Source organism: Pogona vitticeps, chromosome 1 (assembly GCF_051106095.1).
Source record: "Pogona vitticeps strain Pit_001003342236 chromosome 1, PviZW2.1, whole genome shotgun sequence".
Lineage (NCBI taxonomy): Eukaryota > Metazoa > Chordata > Lepidosauria > Squamata > Agamidae > Pogona > Pogona vitticeps.
Genome location: NC_135783.1, coordinates 303,578,846 through 303,597,022, shown reverse-complemented (window position 1 = coordinate 303,597,022; position 18,177 = coordinate 303,578,846). Strand labels below are relative to the sequence as shown.

Sequence of the window (18,177 nt, the reverse complement as noted above, 5' to 3'; positions counted from 1 at the left end):
ATGTTCAGAGTAAGCAACAGGTTAGGGCAAGGGTAGGCAAAGTGCAGTATGTGGCCTACATGCAGGCCTCTAAAGTCCAAGTGGAGTTCTACCAAAGCCCCAGCACTCCTAGGAACCCCAGCTCCCTTCCCTTTTTAAAATTTAGTTTAAAAAAACCTGCTAAGAAAGTCCATTTGTGCCCTCCAGAAGACGTGGGAGGCGATTCATCCATACTTCATCCCCAATTTGTTCTTTTCAAAAGTTGTGGCCATGAAAAGGCAGAACAAGAGGTGGGGTTTGAAAAGGAAAAAATATTTTAGGGAGGAGCAGGATAAGGGAACAGGTGCAATCCTCCCAAGGTTTAGGGGTGGGCATGTGTGACTCCTGGATTTCTACCTCTCTTTTCTTACATTTTATCTACTATGTTTGCACAAATGGAAGCCCTATTGCTTTGAACAGGATGGTCACCTTCTTGTTCAACTTCAAGCTGAATGTTGCACTACTAGTCATGCTCTGTATTTCATCAACAGGGCTCTACACCATCCTCTTTGAAGTTTAAAACTCCAGTATTCTAATGCTAGAATCCTATTGCAAACATACATATAAAGGAAATTGTGCAAGAGGTTTTCATAGGTTTCTGGCCATCTGTCATATGCCCATATGCATAACTGACTGTTTCACCTCGATACAGCCAAGTGTAGAACAGACAGCCTCCCCCTACCTTTTTTTAAAAAATGATATGGTGCCTCTTTATGTTGTTTGTGGCCTCAGTATGCCTTATTCTGGCTCTGCAAATGACAGTTTTCTCTGTTAGGCCAAAACAAACAGTGGGATTCCATTCTGCTGAAGCTGCTGGGCTGAGCATCCTGATTCACTGTGTGATATCAGTCTTGACTTCTGCTATCTGCAGCTTCTTCATCTACCCAATGATGGCAATGTTATTTACCTCAGTAAAACATCATCTGCTACCCAGCTGCCAGTCTGTCAGATGCAGTGTAATATAAATGACATTTTAATGAGGAAATTCAGATAAAAGTAGACATAAAATCCAGTCCACATGGTGGCACGAGTGAGGTAGACAAGAGCAGTTCTGTGGTGATATCATTTCACGTGTGTGTATCTATCTGTGTGGGGCTCACAGGATAGAAGGTCAAGGCTGACCTTCCCATTAAGTCAGTTGATCCTCAGAAAACAGTTTTTGGGGAATTTTCTATTTTGCATCAGGCAGCTCATTGTTTTGGGGCAGCCCCATGGAATACTTTACCAAGCTTTTTTTTAATGCCTCATCTCCCCATATATACAGCACTGACACACATAATGGTCATTAAAAGCCAATCTGTAATTCAGAAAGAGCCTGTTATAAAGCTTGCTTCGGCCATAAATATGGGCTACCAGCTGGAATGTTACTTCATGAATCTTTCTTGCAACTGTTTCCTCATAGTGGGTTCTGGTGCAGCTGCCATGCCTATCTTGGCAATGTGTATAGGCTAAAGAAAGATAAGACACAGAAAGATGTAATCAAATTTCCCAACATTTTTAATGGGGCTGACAGAAAGGGGTGGCGCACCTTCCATTTTTGCCCAGAGAGGTGTATCAAGGAGAGGCACATTTAACTCCTACAGTGGGGTCTTGACTTAAGAACGGCTCGAGTTAAGAACATTTTGACTTAAGAACCACTCTCATAGGAAAATATTGACTTGACTTACATACTTAGATTTGAGTTAAGAACTGAAAAAAAACCACGTGGGAGGCAGGGAAAGTGCAAAATTTGAACTTTCAGTTAACTGTTGGCCAGTGAAAAGGGTGCCTGTCTGCTTCCTCAGTCCTCCCAGCATTTAGAGAGTGGATTGGGAGACAGTCTTCGGACTGCCTGGTACTGTTCTGCCTGGACTGTATTTTCCCTGCCTTCCCTGAACCTTTCTTGACCTAAGAAAAAAAAGGAAACAAAATATCCCCCTCTAGTGGTCGAAGGCGGAATAGCAGCTTTCCATTAGTTTCTATGGACGGAAAAGAGCAGATACGGATCAAATGGTTTTCAATGCATTCCTATGGGAAATGCAGATTTGACCTGAGAACTTTTTGACTTGAGAACCGCCTTCCAATACGGATTAAGTTCTCAAGTCAAGACCCCACTGTATTGGCTTAGTGGCAATATATATTCTTAGACTGCTAAGAATATAAATTGCAAGCTCAAAAGAAAAAAGCCCCATATATACTCCTCTCCAACCCCTGAAGGTCTTGTAACAAAATGAAGGAATGAAATAGAAAAGCAAGTGGGTAGCAATTGCTTGTTTTTCTTTCTCTATTTTTTTTTTAGTTTGTCCCAAGTGATTGCCGAATGGCCGGTTGCTGTCTCAGTTCTCTGTTTGATGACAGTGTTGGTGTGTACTTTGGTGGGCCTGTTAGTGGGAAATCTGCCAGATTTTTCGGAGCCCTTGATGGTGAGTTACTACAGGTGAGGTGGGTCAGGTCATACAGTGCTCTTGATAGTAAAAATCTTCTGTCCTTTGCTCAAGAAGGAAGTAGCCCATGATGAACGTAGTCTGGAGCTTGGAAAGTTACTTTTTGAAAGCAATTTGTAACAGTTACAGTACCGAGCTCCCTGAAATTACTTACTATGATTACTACATTTTTCAGAAATTACTCTAGCTTCTCATTATTCAAGATCAATTAAAATTGTATTTTTTAAAAATGTGAAATGCTATGAGGCACTAGGTAAAGGTTCCCCTTGACATTTAGTCCAGTTGTGTCTGACTCTAGAGCACGGTGCTCATCCCCATTTCCAAACCATAGAGCCAGCGCTTGTCCGAAGACAGTTTCTGTGGTCACGTGGCCAGAGCAACTAGACACGGAATGTCGTTACCTTCCCACCGTGATGGTACCTATTTATCTAATCGCATTTACATGCTTTCGAACTGCTAGGTTGGCAAGAGCTGGGACAAGCAATGGGAGCTCACTCTGTCGTGTGGATTCAATCTTATGACTGCTGGTTTTCTGACCCTGCAGCACAGAGGCTTCTGTGGTTTAACCCGCAGTGCCACCACGTCCCTATGAGACACTAGCCCATAGTTCTTTTTAAAGCTAACAACTAGTGAGTACTCCCCATACACCCAACTTCGTAAAAGTGACTAAAGCAGCTACAGTTACAATGTGAAAGAAGTTATCTTTTGTTATAATCTTACTATAACTTAGGGATGCTTTAATTACTGCAAAAGGAATTAATTATGTCATTCATCATTTGAAACCAGTTGTTTCCAAGGTCTAAACAAACTGATTAGACTTTTCACCATTGCCTTCATTACATTAATCTATTAATTAACCTCCAGTAATCTCTAGAAAAATGACCTCATGGTTTAGGGTGTCTTGAATAAATTCTTCTAGATGCTTGATTTGAGTTCTTTTTCCACACACAACCAATAAAATATGTTTGGAAAATGTTAAGATAACATTTTTAAAAGCCATAACACCATTTTTTCATATTTAATTCCTATGAGCTTCATGCATTCCTTGAGTAAATCCTGGGCTTTTCAAATACAGTATACTGTATGGAAAGCACAGATGCACTATATAGGTTGGTAAAATTTAGGATCTGCCTCTTGTGGAGAAAAGAGTTCTGCTCATAAACGATGCCTCTGACCCATTTGGAATGGAGTCCTCCTGTCCCTCTCCTCCCGACCAACTTCATATCTTTTCCCCATTCATTAGTCACCCAACTCCCTCCATTTTAAAGATCTGCAGATGCTTCTCTGAAGTGGACAAGGTGAGAACCTCTACCACCGGTTGCTTGTACCTAAATCTGAATCCAGTCTAGTCGGGCCAGTTCTTCAGAAGTCCGCTGGCAGAGGTTTTGTTGAAATTAATGGTAGCAGCTCTACCTAAGTGTACAGGGGGCAACATGAAAGGATTGCAGCAAAATGTGATCAGTCCCATTGTCATTTATGGGACACCCCCCCCACTGGAGACTGGTCAAGAGGGACATTTCCCAATATCATTCTTGGGCTAACTCTCTCCCAGTCAGCACACTTCTGCCTGCCCTCTTTCTACAAGGTTAGGACCCTGCAAGTGTTCCCTTCCTGCTGTCTTTAAAGGGTTCATCCATGCAACCTATTTAAGAGGTGATTCCATCGTCCATTGGTTTGGGTCAGTTTAACTGATCTATATTACATTACTGGCGAATCAGATCAATCTCTTCCACCTCAAAATTATTTTTCATCACTTGGGAACTGTGTTTTGTTTTTTCATTGTTAGTGGATTGGGGGGGGCTGATTCATTCCAGATGTGTCATCCCCACCTGTTTCTTTGTCCTGCACAAGCCCAACTTTGTTTTAGGACATAAGGAATTCGAACTCCCTTGACATCAGCTGTGGTATCATCTGTGGGAATGCTTTATCTCTACCTTCCCCCTCCCCCCGTGGGAAGGAAGGAGACAAGGGATGGAGACAGGCTAAATCATGAAGAAGGCATGAGAGGAAAAGAGGGAGGGGGAAAGGGAAGAAAGAGGACATCTTATGAGTGGACATTTAAATCTGAAGAATCTGGACTACATTTAAGGAAACTTTTCAAAGGTATGCAAGCTTTCAGTGAGTGACTCCTGATCTATGGAGAAAGAGAACCATCTATCCTTCCAGCTCACCTCAGTCTCAGCCACATACCTGATGTGGATGAGTCTCTCGCTCCCCCCCCCCCCCCATATTTGCTTGCTTGCCTGGCTGCATCTGTATGAGCACCCACCTTTGCTCCAAGCTTTGTCTGTCACTTGGCTCCACTCCTTCCACCCCATCAGCCACAATGGACACCAGCTGCCACTGCTGAAGAGCCATTGAAAATCCATATTCAAATAGGGTAGATTTCTTTTCCTTATACAGAATGAATTCTGATTATCCCACCATGGCTTTCTGACCTTAAAGGTGTACAACAACAACAGAACTCATTTAAACATTTTTTTTTAAATGGTTCATTTGAGTGTATATCTTAATTACTGATGTAGCAGATGAAATATATGTGTCATTTTTAAAATGTGCCTACATTTAACATTTAAAGTCTTGGGTTGTTTTGGTATGAATAGGGATTTGAACCACGAGACACTGACATTGGCAGAAAGCTCACAGTCTGGAAGAATATGGAAAGCCAGACGGGCTATAAAAAGACTCTTTCTTTTTCTCCTTACACCAATAACAGGTAATTTCAGAGGCCTGGAGTAGAATGCAATCATATGCTTTAACAGTGAGGTTGTGAAACAAATTATTGCATATAAAAATGTCAGGAGGTGGTCTAATGTAAGTTATCACATTATTTGATAGATCTAAGCCAAAATCTATCACTGTCAATGCAGATGGTATTTTATATGAATGATGTATAGAAGTATGTCTGGTCCAAGGATACAATGAATTAAGCTACCATAGACTGACTCCTCAAGTAATATATAATGGTTTTGCCAGCAGATCATTGTGGTTTGCTTAAAGATAGCACTTGAACTCTTAGGAACTGCAATGGAGATCCTGCTCATGGCTCTGTCAGTGAAGGTGGCCTATGGATGAGCGATTTCAATTCTAACAAGACTTTCTCAGTGGTATCACACTGACCTTCCTGTGGATGTTCAGTTTGCCCCCACATGGTTTGGATTTAGACTACAGCTAAGCATATATGTGTTCACCAGAAAATGGATACATTTTCTGGACATAGTAATTGAGATTGTTTTTGTTATTTTAGTTTTATAACTGTATATTTAATACAAATTGTGCATATTACAATGTGCATTGCCTGAGCTCCTCTGGGAGGATGGGGATAGAATTAAAGTGAGTAATAATTGTTTGGAGGTTCTGTAAACCAGCAGCATTTGAGGATGCTAGTTGCCTCTCTTATGTTTGATAGTGGAGTTGGTTGCCTGAGAGAATGTTTACTGTGCCTGTACCTACACCTAACCAGCATATCAATCAATAAATGGAAGTATCCGAAAACATAAGCCTCAAGTGATCACCATTGTTAGATGAGCACGGTGCCTCTTCAATTTCTCTTGGCTCAGGGAAATAAGAGCAAATGTAACAATAATTAACTGTACTAAAATTATGGAATGTAAGATTTTCATCTGCTTCTCCCACTTCCAGCCTCTTGTACTCTCTTGAGGCTTTGGGCAGGTGCCCTAAGTGGTGTGTAATTTTTCTCCAACCTTTTTCTGAGTTAACGTACCTGTGGGCCCAAGACCAATTTGGGCTGATTATCCTCTTATGCCCAGCCTTCCCTGCTCCACACTGTTGAAGAGAGTATCCCCTTAGAGGGGGAGGAAGGTACTTTGGAAGTGTAATTGCTCCATCATGAAGTTATGGAATCCAGCCTCTCAAAGGAGTATTATTATCACCTCTAATTACTACCTCTTACCTGTTTCTCACCTTAGAGAGCCAAGCCACGTGAAATGACCCGTTAATGCATAATGTGTTGCTATATTGCCATTTTAATTTTAAATAACTACAGCTGTGGGGAGGAGAGAAGCATGCCCTTTACTGAGAATACAGGATGCGGGCTGCAGAGACTAGAACAAAATTACAATTGAATGAACTCCCCTAGCCCTCAAGGCTGGGACATGCAGGAGAAAAAGATCATGTAGGTGCCAATGGGAACTTTTCCTAAGACTACTACCTGATCAGGGAGAGGGGCTTTCATTCTGATTACATTGAGGTAAAACTCTCCTCCTCATATATGGCTTTTCTGGTGACAAATCAAGCCCTTTGTGATAAAGTCAAACAAAATCATTATTTGCAAAACAAGATGATTAATTGCAAAAAAAAAAGTTTGTAGCCATGTGTTATTTGTTACTTTTTGAACTGAATCCAGTTGTTAGTCTCAGCTAGGTTAGACTTGTTCAATTAATGGGACTTTTATAAGTCAACTCTTGTGTAAGTCTCATTGACTGAATGGGCCAACCAACTGAATGTAGCCTATAGAATCCACGTCAGAGAGAGAGAGAGAGAGAGAGAGAGAGAGAAGGAATAGATCTTGTAGTTGTACATGTTAGAAAAATGTCAGCTGAGCTGCAAATATTCAGGTCAGGTACTCCATAAGTAATATTCTTTCTTTTGTTAGCTACGGTGATATGGGCATGAACAGGAGACAGAGATCTGTACAAGGTGAACAAGAAGTAAGAATAAAGAGAATGGTGGAGCCAGATTATGAAAAGGATGGGTTTTTTTGCGGCCCCCCAGGTGAGTATTGGTTATAATTAGTTCTCAGGAATGTAAAAAGTATAGAACATTTTCTTAATAGGAAGCAATTTTGGGATACAAAACTAGAGGGCTGCATGGTATGAATATGACTTATTTGCATGAGTAATAATACATTTTAATGTAGATCTCACTGTTGTTAATTCTATTCTTTTTAATATTGTGAGCCACCTTTATAGCAGAAAGGTGGCCTATAAAAAAATAAACTGCACAAACAGAACAGTTGCATTCAAATGTGTTTCCATGCTCATTATATCTACTATCCTGGCTTTCTTCTGACTAGTGTGAGAATTAAATCTTTGTCAAGATAGCAAAAAGATAGCAACACTAATACAGGTGGAGGTGTTGGTCTGCCTAGTGCATACAGTAGCTATGATTCATAGACCTTTTAAGAAAGAATAATAGAATCACAAACATATCATATTAAATTTTCTAGATGCACTCCTTCTGTTCACAACTGTTGAAAAATTCTGGCAAGGATCTGTAGTTTGGTTAACTTGAGGAGGGGTTCTGAGGTGAAAGCATTTTGCTATTTGACTTTCCAACACTATGAGTTTACTCTTTGTGCTATGAAGATAATTCTAGCAATCCTCTGTACTGTCTTCTTAGTAAATATGGCCTAGTCAAACAGTAACAATGCAATGTGCTTTCCTTCTGAAAAGTAGATCCCACTGTGTTCACTGGGAGTTAATCCCTGGTAAGTGTGCAAAGGATGGCAGCTTATGAGACAAAAAACAAATGGCCTCCAGAAGAAGGGAATGGTAAACCAGCTCTGAGTGCTCTATACCTAGAAAACCCTAGGAAGAGTTGCCATAGCTCAGAATCGACTTGATGGTGCATACATGTTATTTGCAAAGAGGAGTTATACAAGGACAATAAAAGCAGCCCACTGGATTCCTTCTCTCTCTCTTTCCCCTTCAGATACATTGATTATTCCAAAGACATATATTGTTAGATATATCTGTTTTGACTATTTGTATTTTAAACCTTTAGGAAAGAATTATTCTCAGCTGGTATTTATGTCCACAACTGCTGGGAGTTTATGGAACTTGCAAGCAATACAGTCCATGTGCCAAATGGAACAGGAAAAGGTAGGTAGGACCACAGGGAAGATGCCCACGTATGTTTGCATGCTTTGTCCAAAATTAACATACATGTTTCAAAGCCAAGAGGTGAAACATTAAATTAGAGGCTACTGTAATAAATATCACATAACGTAGAATTTTACAGTTGGAAGGAATCAGAGCTTTTAAAAGTTATTTTCTGGAGTTCTTTGTTGAAAGGGGGGAAACCTATAGATAAGGTCAAATTAACCAATTCAAAATTTTAATTTAATCTGACAAAATATTTTTAGTCAGTAAAAATATACTGTACCTGCATATAGCATCAGAAGCTCAATATAGAAGTTTTTTTAAGTACTAAAGGAATTGCAAAAATGTTAAATTTCAAAAGCAAAACGTACCACTCTTAGAAGGAAACATAATCTTTAAATTATTATTATTTTTTCTAATCATGCCTGCTTTCAATGAAATGTTCCTTTAACTTCTGGCCCACCAGGTAAATTAAGCCAACACTGACTTATCCTAGTCATCTATCATTATACTGATTAACTGTGTGTTCCTATACATGTCTGCCCTAAGTCCCACTAGATTTGCTGGAGCTTACTTTCAGCTAAATGGATTGCAGGACAATTGCTTTAAGCTGCAATCTCCTGCATACTTAATTGGAAATAATTCTCATTGAACATCTCAGTAATCACATAGGATTATACTGTAAAACTTGCAGACCTAATATGCCCACATAGTGTTAATAAATAACTGGAGTTTAGAGCAGGAATTGAGGATATCATCATCCAGGTGTAGCATTGCAATAGCAACCTCAGGATGGCTCTTTCTCATTTTGACAGAGCTGCTATTCAGGAACAAGGGGCCACAAACTGTCCACCCCTAATATGGACAAGAAAAGCAAGGCAAAGGGAAGGAAGGAGAGAGGGAGATCTGGCAGATTGCAACTGAGTGCAACAGGAAGGAACAAAGCCTTTTCCTGATGGCACACATATGGAAGAGGAAGAAGCAGCCAGCTGCAGCAGCAAATTTAAAGAGAGGGCCAAGTTGTGACATTAAGAATCTTTTTCTATCACTGTTTCAACTGCCAGTTGTGTAAGAGGACACAGTACTTCAGTCACTTTTGGGGAGAAAGGTGGGATAGAAATATTTTAAATAAATAAAAATAAAATACAGTACTTGCCTTGCTGGGAGTCCATGCTATGCCTTAAATTCTTCATATTTTTTTTTCTGTGACACTATCATAACATGTGGCTCTACACTTACTTTACTCAGAGGAAATGGCAGGAACAGCAGGTGTGCTTGCTTTGTTACCATGCAGACATCTGTCTCCTTAATGCAGGATTCCCATACCTATTGGTCACTTTCTGTAGGCCAGATAATGCCTTCAGACTATCCAAGGCCAATCCCAGGATTATTATACTGTATTTTGTAAGGTGAAACGGAGCATTGTATAACTGCGTATGCACAGGGAATAAAACCTGCCCACCCTCCTAAAAAAGCACCCCAACCAAAACAAAAAACAAAAAACCCCAAACCCTAATCCCTTATGTTTCCCTTTTGGCTGTTTCTAGATCCGCTCTCATCCACAGTTTGGAAGTCTCTGTCAACGAACTGAAGCCAACGAATGCTGTCCAAGTTGGTCCCTGGGGAATTATATTGCTGTCCTGTACAACCGCTCCTCTTGTTTAGAAGTTACTCAAGCAGATGTTTCCCGTACCCTTGCTCTCCTTCGTTCCTGTGCCCCCGACTATCACAAAGGGGCCCTTGTCCCCCATTGCCTCGGTCCCAAGAGTGAAAGAGACAAACATGCTCGGTGTTCCAAAGTCCCAGATAAATGCACTCGGGTCCGTGCTGTTTACCAGCTCCTTCATTTCCTTGTTGACAGAGATTTTCTCAGCCCACAGACAGTGGGATATCAAGTGCCAACCCTGAAATACAGCCTGCTGTTTTTGCCTACAATGAAAGGAACATCTATGATGGCAATCTACCTAAACAACCTTGAATCATGGGACTTGTTTGATAATTATACATCCATCACTGGTATGGATTTGGGCCTTAAGCAGAAACTATTCCAGCACTACCTTTTGTTGGATACCATGTATCCAGCCATGGCAATACTAGCCATATTTCTAAGCATATTTTTTTATTTACGCTCAATCTTTATTACTTTTATCATCTTGATGATTGTCTTTGGTACCTTGATGATTTCCTACTTCTTGTACAAGGTGGCCTTCCAATTCTCCTACTTCCCCTTTATAAACCTAACAGCAGTAGTCATCCTTAGCAGTATTTGTGCCAACCATACCTTTGTCTTCTTTGATCTCTGGAACCTTAGCAAGAGCCAGAACCCATCTGCTGGGCTACTGCAGTGGGTACGACTAACCATGCACCATTTTGGTTATCTCGCGCTGGTATCTTGCCTGACAACTGGTGCTGCTTTTTATGCCAGCTACATGAGTTACATAACTGCCACCTGCTGCTTTGCCATCTACATGGGCACTTCGGTTCTGGTGAACTTGGTATTCATGTTGACCTGGCTTCCTTCCTCCGTTGTCCTCTATGAACGTTACATTGCAAAGAACTGCATTTATAAACCAGAAGATTATTGGAATAACACTGGGCACAAGAGCATCATTCTCTCCTTCCATCACGTCCTCAGGAGCATCCAAAATACCTGGTGTGAAACCTCCAAGCTATTATTTGAGAAAGTGCTTCCTTGTGGGGTAATCAAATTTCGTTACATCTGGATCTGCTGGTTTGCCGCCATGGCTACTGGGGGAGCCTACATTTCTTGTCTGGAACCTAGGTTGAAACTTCCCACTCTAGAGCTGTCATCTGGGCAAGTGTTCAGGCTAAGCCACCCCTTTGAGAGGTATGACGCTGAATACTGTAACGAGTTCATGTTTGAAAGAATAGAACATGGAGAGGATATGCCCATGCCTGTCATTATTGTATGGGGTGTCCTCCCTGTGGACAATGGAGATCACTTTAACCCCAAGAGCAATGGCACTCTGGTGATGGATACAGCATTTACCATGGAAAGCCCTGAAGCACAAAGGTGGCTACTGGACTTCTGCCAAAAAGTGAAGAACAAGAGTTTTTACCTTTCTGATCTGGAACAAAAACCCACAGTTTGCTTCATGGAGGAATTTCAGCACTGGATGGACAGCCGCCAGTGCTCCAAGCGAGATCACAATTTCAACCTCTGCTGTAACCACTTCTCTTTCCCTTATGGCAGAGAAGTCTTCCTCCACTGCATTAAGATGATGCTCCTGGAACAAAATAGAGAGGAAGCCAAAGCACATGACTTAGGTCTCCGATTTGATAGAAAGGGCAACCTTGTTGCTTTGGTGCTACAGTTCCAAACCACTTACCACTACAGCTTCAACTACAGCAAAACCACTCATTTCTATGATGAAATCAGCTTCTGGATAAGAGAGGAGATGAAGACAGCCCCTATTGGGCTTCAGAATGGCTGGTTCACCAGTAAACTGGACCTCTATAATCTCCAGCACAGCGTGGACACAGAGAGTATGGTTGTGTTGGGCTTATCCATAGCTATCTGTTTTATTGTACTGTTGCTCACAACCTGGAATGTCCTCCTCAGTGTGTTTTCCATCACAGCCATTGCAGGCACTGTTCTGGTAACTATTGGGCTTCTTGTCCTTCTGGAATGGCAGCTCAATGCTGTGGAGTCTCTCTTCATTTCAGCAGCAGTGGGCCTCTCTATCGACTTCACAGTGAACTACTGCATTTCCTACCACTTGTGTCCATACTCTGATCGCGTGAGCCGGGTCGCCTTCTCCCTGAAGCAGATGAGCTGCGCCACTGTCATGGGGACCTGTGCCTTGTTTTCCGCAGGTGTCATTATGTTGCCCACCACTGTGCTTGCATACAGGAAGCTAGGGATCTTTATGATGATGCTCAAGTGCATCAGCTGCGGGTTTGCAAGCTTCTTCTTCCAGTCTCTGTGTTGCTTCTTTGGCCCAGAGAAGAACTGTGGACAAATTCTTTTGCCTTGTGCTCGTGCTCTGAAGGATTACTCAGATGGCTCTGGTGCCTCCAGCAGAACTTTTACCTGTGGTGGGAATGAGAAGCAGAACAGATTACAAAAAGGCCAGGAATCCAACAGTGTAAATGAACAATATGAGCTCCAGCCTCTGGCTAGGAAACTTAGCGACAGCTTTGACAACAGCACCTCCACAAGCAAGTTGTCCAACCGTCCCTCTGTCTTATCTGAAGATATTCAGCTCCAAGACAGTAGGTGCCCTAGAATGGAAATTCACCCTTCCTTTGACAGGGATAGACAGAAGCTAGAACAACCTGGAGGGCACCGCGTAGCTGTTTGTCAGTGCCCTGCCTTGCAAACATCTTCTCCTTACAAGCCTGGGAGTAACTCAGGGACAGACACAGAAAGCCATCAAGATAGGCTTTGCAAAGACTGTCAGTGTCAAAAATATGCCCCCAAAACCTGGGAACAGCCTCAGTCAAGCAGCATATCAGATGACAGATTGCTCAATAAATCTCACTGCTCAAGCAACACCGATCAACTAAAATCAGATTATACCTCAGAAGACAGTAATCTACCAGAAGCTGAACTGTATGATCTCCACAGATGCCTTTATTCCACTGGCAGCTCTTTCAGTGTTCAGAATGTCTCCAGTGAAACTTCCCTTAGTGACTTTGAACCAAGCCCAAAACCTGTGGAATCAACCGGCTCTTGTCCAGGTCATTTAGATGTAGCTGATTCTTGTTGTCCGACTCAGAGAGGTCACCTGAATGGGAAGAGAGACACCTTGCGGCTGGACCTGAGAGAGACCGTCTTTGATACATCTACGTCACAACAAAACAGCAATGTGAGGAAAGCAGGGTTAGGAGGATTAGTGTGTGAGGAGCCTGTGGTTTTACCAAACAGCAAACCAGATATGCCGGATGTTTGGATCAAACGGTCTGGTGTGCAGCATTCTGGATACTAATATGAACACCTTTGAGGAAACAAAAATGTTATTTCCAGGGTAAGAAAAATACATTTCCATTTTGGATAGTAAGTGTGCCCTTCCTCTGAAATGAGAACAAAGTGTGCTGTTCGAGAAATGAAAGTGAGACATTTTTACAAGAGCCAGCAAATCTGAGGTGGATAAGAAGCAAATGTTGATGCAGCGTCAGCTATTCAGCTGCCTACTCAGTAGTCAGTGCCATATTCTTAATTACACTGTAGGATTCTCAAGCAAGAGTTGTCTGTCATTATTTCCAAAGCAATTTGCTTTCGAGTGTCAGTTCTTTTTGGAAATAATTGAGAGTTACGATGCTTAGAGAAATAAATGACTCAACAGCTATTTAAAGACAGAAAGAAACCTTATACTAAAAAAGTATTTGGTGTGATGAGTCACTATGATTTTGTAAATGACTGTCTGAGTATTGTTGACACACAAAGTGTCTTTTAGTTGAATCTATTTTTACCACAATTCACGCAAATCTCCTTAGGATATGATATTCAGATGGGGGGGGGGAGAAAGCTCTCCAGCATTTTTTAGTGCAGACTTAACTTGTAGGTCTTTAAAAATAAAAGTTGTTGTACCTTCCACTCTTTTTCTACAGTATAATTTATTTCTAAATTCAATGCTTTGCTGCTTTCCCTTCCCCACTTGCCCCCCACCCACACCATAACAATATGGATAATGTTCACCATAACCTTTTTCTTCTAATTTCTAAGATGCTGGTTTTCATGCTAGATATTTTGTTCAGAGATGTAAATAGCTGTAGTTATTGTTGCTGGATTTTTTTAAAGTTTGCATAGATGTGAGAACTTGAAACTTACTTTCTTCCTCTTCTGGCCCATGGCTGTGTCACAGTCCCTAACTCTTTCAGTCACCACAATTTGTTTTGCATCTGCCTATTTAAATGATAACCTGGCATAAAAAATAAATGTCATGTTTCTTAAATGGTGCTTTTTTGCTCTGGTCTAATTAGTATTCTTTGCTTTCACAGATAATAGTGTAATTCATATGCTTCATACATGGACAAAGAACCCCTCTCCCAATAGACACTGTCTCTAGAACTTGGAAAACTAATTTTTTTTGGGGGGGGCACTACTTCCAAGATGCCTCTGCTGGCTATAGTCCAAAAAATAATTTTTCCAAGTTCTACTAGGAATCTGTCAGCATATTTTTTTCAATCCATATTATCACTTAAGTACTCCTAAGCATTCATATGGTAATCTTCTTAGTGTCCATGTTTTCCTAACAACCCTTAGAAAAGCTTTGTAGACCTTACAATGTACATATAGCATAAACTAGACAGAAATAGAATATACTAATAAAACATTTTACCTCTTACCTAGCATCTTTTTCTATTCAATAAAATAAGAAAAGGAGCAAGAAGCAATGTTTTCCCTGCAAGATCAACAATACATAATCCATCTCCTGGTTTTTTTGCATTTTTGTCTGCTTCCTCCAGCTGATAAATTGGCTCTGTTACAGAAACATAAAAACTAAGCCTTCAATGTCATATTGAACATTACTGTCAGATTAAGGATGTATACTGACAAAAATAATTTGGCTTGGTGTAGGATTAGTAGTAAAACCAGCAGCACTTACAAGCTAGCTTAGACGTACGGTATGTTTCTAGCTGTCTAACTGCCCAAGAAATCAAAGAGAATTCTGATGTGCCATGAAACAGAGCTGGATAACTGTGGCCCTCTATATATTGCTGGACAGAAACTCTGCAGCTCTAGCCAACGCAGTCATTGGTCAAGGATTATGGGAGATGTAGTTGAAAAGTATCCAGAGGGCTACATATAAGGCAAAAATAACAATTAAAAAAAAGACAAAAATGTTGTGGCAATTTAAAGACTGCTATATTTTAGTGATAGCTTTCATGGACAAGTCCACTTCCTTACAATACTGCAGTTTCTACTCTCAAAAGTTCAATTCTAATCATGGCTATTCATAAGTGTATCCCACTAAGAAAATGAGACCTACTTCCAACCCTAGGGCTATTTAGGGTTGGGGTCCCACTGAGCTTAATGAAGATGATATCTGAGTAATCATGGATAGAATTGCACTTAAAAATCAACAAGGAAAATTCACCCCCTCATCTTTTCTTTATGAAGATTTAGAAGGGCATTTGTACTTTAAATCAACGGTCCCCAACCTTTTGGGGACCATGAACCAGCTGAGCCTCTGAGGAAGGCGGGCATGGGCACTCTTGGGCACATATGCAAAGTGGTGGGGGAGCACGTGAGTGCTCTCCCACCCCTTTGTGCATGCGCAAGAGCGCCTGGACACCCACCCACCCCTTTGCACGGGTGCTCAGGCGAATGCGTGAAGGGGTGGGGAGCACTCACGCTGGCCCTGGCAATGCTTGCATGAAGCAGCTGTGGGGAGGGGAGTGTGTGCGGAGGGGCCTGGGAGGTCTGTCTCCGCAGCCCAGTCCGGCTCAGGCCACGGACCGGGCTATGAACCGGCACCAGGCCGCAGACCAGGGGTTGACGGCCTCTGCTTTAAATGATTTATAAGTATTTACATACAATTTGGGGGCTTATGTAACTAACAATACAAACTCTTATATTGTCCCACATGTACTGTATTGTCAGTATTTTTCAAAAAGAAATACAAGTCACACTGGGACTGCCAAGATCAAAGGCTTGTTTTTATCTGAGAGATCTACAGACAGTGTTGGTTCAAAGAGACCAGCTTCAGGCCTGCAACAGGGTCAGTCTGGACTCAGATCTTAGGGGAACACTGGAGATTTGATACAAGAAAATAATGAAAAGAAACAGATCATCAGTGCTTTAATTCTGGGTTCCTGGGTTTGGTTGCTACTGTTGCTTGTTTCTTCAGTGTTTTCAAATGGATTGAGAAGCCTGAGGTAAAACCATGGTAATTACTCTGGCTGGAGAAAATGGCTTCTCGGTTGCTCATTCAGCCCCAGGGTCTCCTCATCTATTTCTTGTCATATCTCATTTATTATATTCTACCTCAAACTATACCAGGGCCAACTATTATTAGAGTTGTTTCTTTATAGAAACTCTATGCATGTAATGGACTCTGGAGAGAAAAATAAAATTTCTGTGTGAAACACAGTTTTGATTTGTTGTTGGAAATTAATAACTAAGTTTCTGCTGGAGATATATAAACACAAAAATGAATGAAAGCACACACATTACACACATACCCCTCGTTCCTTTTTATCAGCTGCACTACGATTCAACTTTTGTTTATCTAATAAGTACCATTTAGATAATTTTCACTGTCTGTAATGATTGCATTTCTATTCCATTTGGTCCTTCTAATTACAATTTTTTACTCAGAAATGTTCACTTAGATTCTAATGCAGTGGTGGGTGAGCCAATTTTCTGCTCCAAGACCCACAGGGGTCACACAAACAACCAATGTAGTCAGAAGTGGCTAAAAGTCCACTCCCAGTTTTGAAAAACTGTTTTGGTGTTAAATGGTGCAGGTGGAGCTGGTTAGATAGCTCAGTGAATTTGATATCTGGCAGCAGAGGTTGGGAGTTCAATTCTCCATGGTACATCCCAGAAGAGGCAGCCTGTGTGGCTTTGGGCAAACTGCACAGGCCTCCAGAAGAGGGTAATGGTAAACCACTTCTGACTACTTTCTACCTCAAAAAGGGTCCCCATAAGTCAGAACTGGTACATAGTTATTTAAATTGTGCAAAAGGGTCCTGTGATCTAAGCCAGAGGCTTCCGTTTACTGCAGATGCTATACCTGCAATTCACTTTTAGTACCAGAAAAAGAGGTGACCAAGGAGGGCAAAAGAAGTTTTGGGGCTGCATTCTGGCCACACACACACACATATCTCTAAAGGTTAAGCTCTCTCTGTTACAATGGTTATTGTAGGGTTTTTGGGCTGTTTGGCCATGTTCTGGAGGTTTCGCCAGTCTCTGTGGCCGGCATCTTCAGAGGACAGGAGCTAGAACTCTTGTCTGTGTTCTGGTGTGGCGTGTGCTATCTCCTGTCCTCTGAAGATACCGGCCACAGAGACTGGAGAAATGTTAGGAAGAAAAACCTCCAGAACACAGCCAAACAGTCCCAAAAACCTAGAACAACCATTGGATGCCGGCCATGAAAGTCTTCGAGAATACATCTCTGTTACATCTAGATCAGATGGTGGATTTCATCACGATAAATGTGGGAATCTTTTTATTTATGCTAGGATGTCAGGCCCACCTTCCAGTAACTGGGAAAATTGGTCACTGTTGAGACAATAATCAATTATTATTCCTTTGCCATTTCTATTCCCCCATGTTTCTTTCCTACCAGTATGTGTTGGATCTCTCTCATGAGAGACAAAACCTCATTGTATTAGTACTTCACTAAACCTTATCCCGAATGAAACGTTTCAGTACCACGCAGCTAATTTTTGCCACAAAAAACACACACAGCTTCCTCGCTCCCCACCAATGCAGCCTGATCCCATCTCAACAAAACCTTACTTGGAAAATGAGGCAGAGGTGGCCATGCTAACCATATGAAAAATCGCAAGATCCACATGGTGGCAACGCTCTTATTATGCCAAACCAAAACGGACAAAAAATTGGTGTGTCTAATAAAAGGTTTTTGAGTATTTCTCATGGGAAGAGTAAATTTTAAAACGGGGCAGGGAATTGTATTTAAGTGGTTCAGGGGCTGTTAGATTGGAACTCCTATCATCCCACCCTTTACTAGGGCTGATGGGAGTTACATCCAACAACATCTGGAGGAATATATGATCCCCCCCTATCCATCCAACCTCATTCTAGAACACTATTCAAAAACAATTAACACACATTGAAAAGTAGCCACGTGATCCATTTAGAGAAACAAAACTCATTATGAGAACAGCACCTTTATTGCAGTATCTCCCAAAGTGTGGGCCGTCAAAGCCACCCAGGGGCGCCGCCACATCGCCTCCCA

The 18,177-nt window shown here is 41.4% G+C and overlaps 1 protein-coding gene across 2 annotated transcripts in view; it reads left to right on the top strand.

Moving 5' to 3' along the window:
- The window catches only part of DISP2 (dispatched RND transporter family member 2), a 36,357-nt gene extending 23,095 nt beyond the window's left edge, over window positions 1–13,262 (top strand). The window contains exons 4-8 of one of the 2 annotated variants that reach the window (XM_072986274.2): window positions 2,297–2,420; window positions 5,045–5,157; window positions 7,057–7,175; window positions 8,187–8,284; window positions 9,832–13,262. In XM_072986274.2, coding sequence (XP_072842375.2) covers window positions 2,297–2,420; window positions 5,045–5,157; window positions 7,057–7,175; window positions 8,187–8,284; window positions 9,832–13,236 — 3,859 coding nt within the window. In that variant the 3' untranslated portion in view covers window positions 13,237–13,262. Of the gene's footprint in view, window positions 1–2,296; window positions 2,435–5,044; window positions 5,158–7,056; window positions 7,176–8,186; window positions 8,285–9,831 lie in introns of those variants that run through there. The other variant, XM_078391610.1, reaches the window with a different exon arrangement.
- The last annotated feature ends 4,915 nt before the right edge of the window (window positions 13,263–18,177 follow it).